General features: G+C 31.2%; 1 protein-coding gene across 1 annotated transcript; it reads right to left on the bottom strand.

The window, feature by feature from the left end:
- Positions 1 to 572: 572 nt before the first annotated feature.
- LOC114179046 (basic blue protein-like) lies at positions 573 to 1,389 on the bottom strand. Its single transcript, XM_028065243.1, has 2 exons — positions 1,116 to 1,389; positions 573 to 935 (listed from the first exon to the last, which is right to left on the bottom strand). The coding sequence occupies exons 1-2, from the start codon at positions 1,285 to 1,287 to the stop codon at positions 736 to 738; spliced, it is 372 nt and encodes a 123-aa protein (XP_027921044.1). The 5' UTR covers positions 1,288 to 1,389; the 3' UTR covers positions 573 to 735.
- Between the last annotated feature and the right edge of the window lie 691 nt (positions 1,390 to 2,080).

Raw genomic sequence — 2,080 nt, 5'->3', positions numbered from 1 at the left:
ATTTAATTTCTTTTTTTGCTTTTTCAACTTAACTGTTGTGAGCTTATTTTATACATTAGATGAGTAAAGTTATTGAAAAAAAAATGGCTAAATATGTTTTTGTCCGTCGACTTTTAATAAATTTTGGAATTAATTTATTTTAAAATTTTGAACCAATTTAGTCTTTTATCTTTCGAAATACGTGGATTTAGTCATTTTAATCAAATTTTGTTAAGTTTATTTGACAATTCAAACGCGTTTCATAATAATATTTGACTTAACATTAAAGTCAAAATGTGTCAAACAGCATAAACAACTCAAATACAATTCTGAAATGTGTACGAAACATCAAATAAACCTAACAAAATTTGATTAAAATGACTAAATCTACGTATTTCGAGAGATAGAAGACTAAATTAGTCCAAAGTTTCGAAATGGACTAATTTCAAAATTTACTTAAAAGTTAAGAGATAAAAACGTATTTAATAAAAAAAAGTATTTAAAGTGCTTAATAATCAAGGCAAACAAAGTAAAACCTTTATGAAATCAGACAGTGAAGTAAGTATCAAACTGCAGTGAACGATAACTAAATCGAAAAGGAACAGAAGATGAAATCTGAAATTAAAAAAGATAAAACTCAAATATAAAGCATAAAATACTTGTTATCTTGTGCTGTCTGTCAAGTAAAACCTGAGATTTTAATTGGACAACAGTACTGAAAGCACATAAGATAGTGCAGTTTTGTGGAATGGTAAATCAGAGAGCATTAATGGCAATTTTGGTGCCAGACTCGCAGTGACCAACGAAATTGCAGATTAAGTAGTTTGGTCCCTTCGCAAGCTTGATCTGATCAGTTCCTGAATTATAGGTTTTGGCACCCTTTGGGGTCTTGCATGCTTTGTAGCCACCATTATTTACAGCCACCACATTGTGAGTCCCAGGGCTGTAGTTGAAAACTACAATACACATATATGCATAGTTAGAACGTAATATTGTGATGAAAAGTTCTTATTTCAGTTGATTAATTATGCTAAAACTCACTTCTAACATAGTATCAGAATCAGGTTAGAGTCTATCCCAACGAATTTTTTGGACATTTTATTTCACAGAAAAAAATAAGATCGAAAGAAACTAACCAAGTGTATCACCAGCTCTGAATCGTTTCCCTTTAGGCCAAGCCACAGTGTTAAAGGTCCAACCATTTGCATCTCCAACTGTGTAGGTGGCTGAGTGAGCCATCTCACAGTGAAGCACCGACCAAAATGACAGTGTTAGAGCAACAATTACACTGCCTCTTCCCAGGGCCATTTTTTAACTGCAATATAACTCTAAAGGTTAAGAAAGAAGAACACTTAGTGTTAATAATAAGAATTAAGAACATGGTTTTATAGCAAAAGATGATGGAAATTGTAATGGGGTGGTTGAGAAATGCTGGGGCCTTTATTATGGCTCAAAATGATGACTCAAGAACATGGATTGGAGCAGAGTCATAATGGTTTTGATTTGGGAGAGAAATAATAGACTTGGCCCTATAGAGTCATAATGATTTTAATTTAGTTATCATTATAGTTAGATACATGTGCTTCAATCACAGGTGGATCCGTGTAATGTGAAAAAATGTAGGGTTGAGCCTAAAATTAAGTTGTGATGTGAGTTGATTCACATAAATTCCAAGTTTTAGGGTTAATATATATAACCCACCAAGGCTTTAAAAACACGATCTTTATTATGTGAATATACGATGAACTTTAAGACAAACATATCCACTTACAGTTATAATTGTGTGTTTTGACTCTTCTCAAAAGTGTAAATTAAAAAATTGTACCTCATGATTGAAATGTTAATTTATATTTTTGTTGTATTGCCAACGACTTGTTTTTTTTAAATAATAGAGATAAGAAAAGTATAATTTATATTTTCTTTATTAAAGGCTTGTCCATACACAATAAAAAAAAAAAAAAACTGAATCCTAATCATCATGTTCATGAAAAAGAAAATGTTGATTGAAAGTTCCCACAAACTATACTGTCGTTATCCTGATCTAAAACGAGATAAGGAACAACAACGAAAAATATTGGCAAAAAACATAATCAATGGTGGA

Source organism: Vigna unguiculata, chromosome 3, assembly GCF_004118075.2.
Source record: "Vigna unguiculata cultivar IT97K-499-35 chromosome 3, ASM411807v1, whole genome shotgun sequence".
NCBI lineage: Eukaryota > Viridiplantae > Streptophyta > Magnoliopsida > Fabales > Fabaceae > Vigna > Vigna unguiculata.
Note: the sequence above shows the minus strand (reverse complement) of the source record. Positions and strands in the feature narration are given on the sequence as shown.

What these genes read in the sequence shown, in the direction of transcription:
- LOC114179046 (XM_028065243.1), bottom strand. Translation starts at nt 1,287, where the DNA reads ATGGCCCTGGGAAGAGGCAGTGTAATTGTTGCTCTAACACTGTCATTT. An exon ending in CAGAGCTGGTGATACACTTG is followed by an intron (nt 936 to 1,115) that starts GTTAGTTTCTTT and finishes TGTGTATTGTAG; the next exon opens with TTTTCAACTACAGCCCTGGG.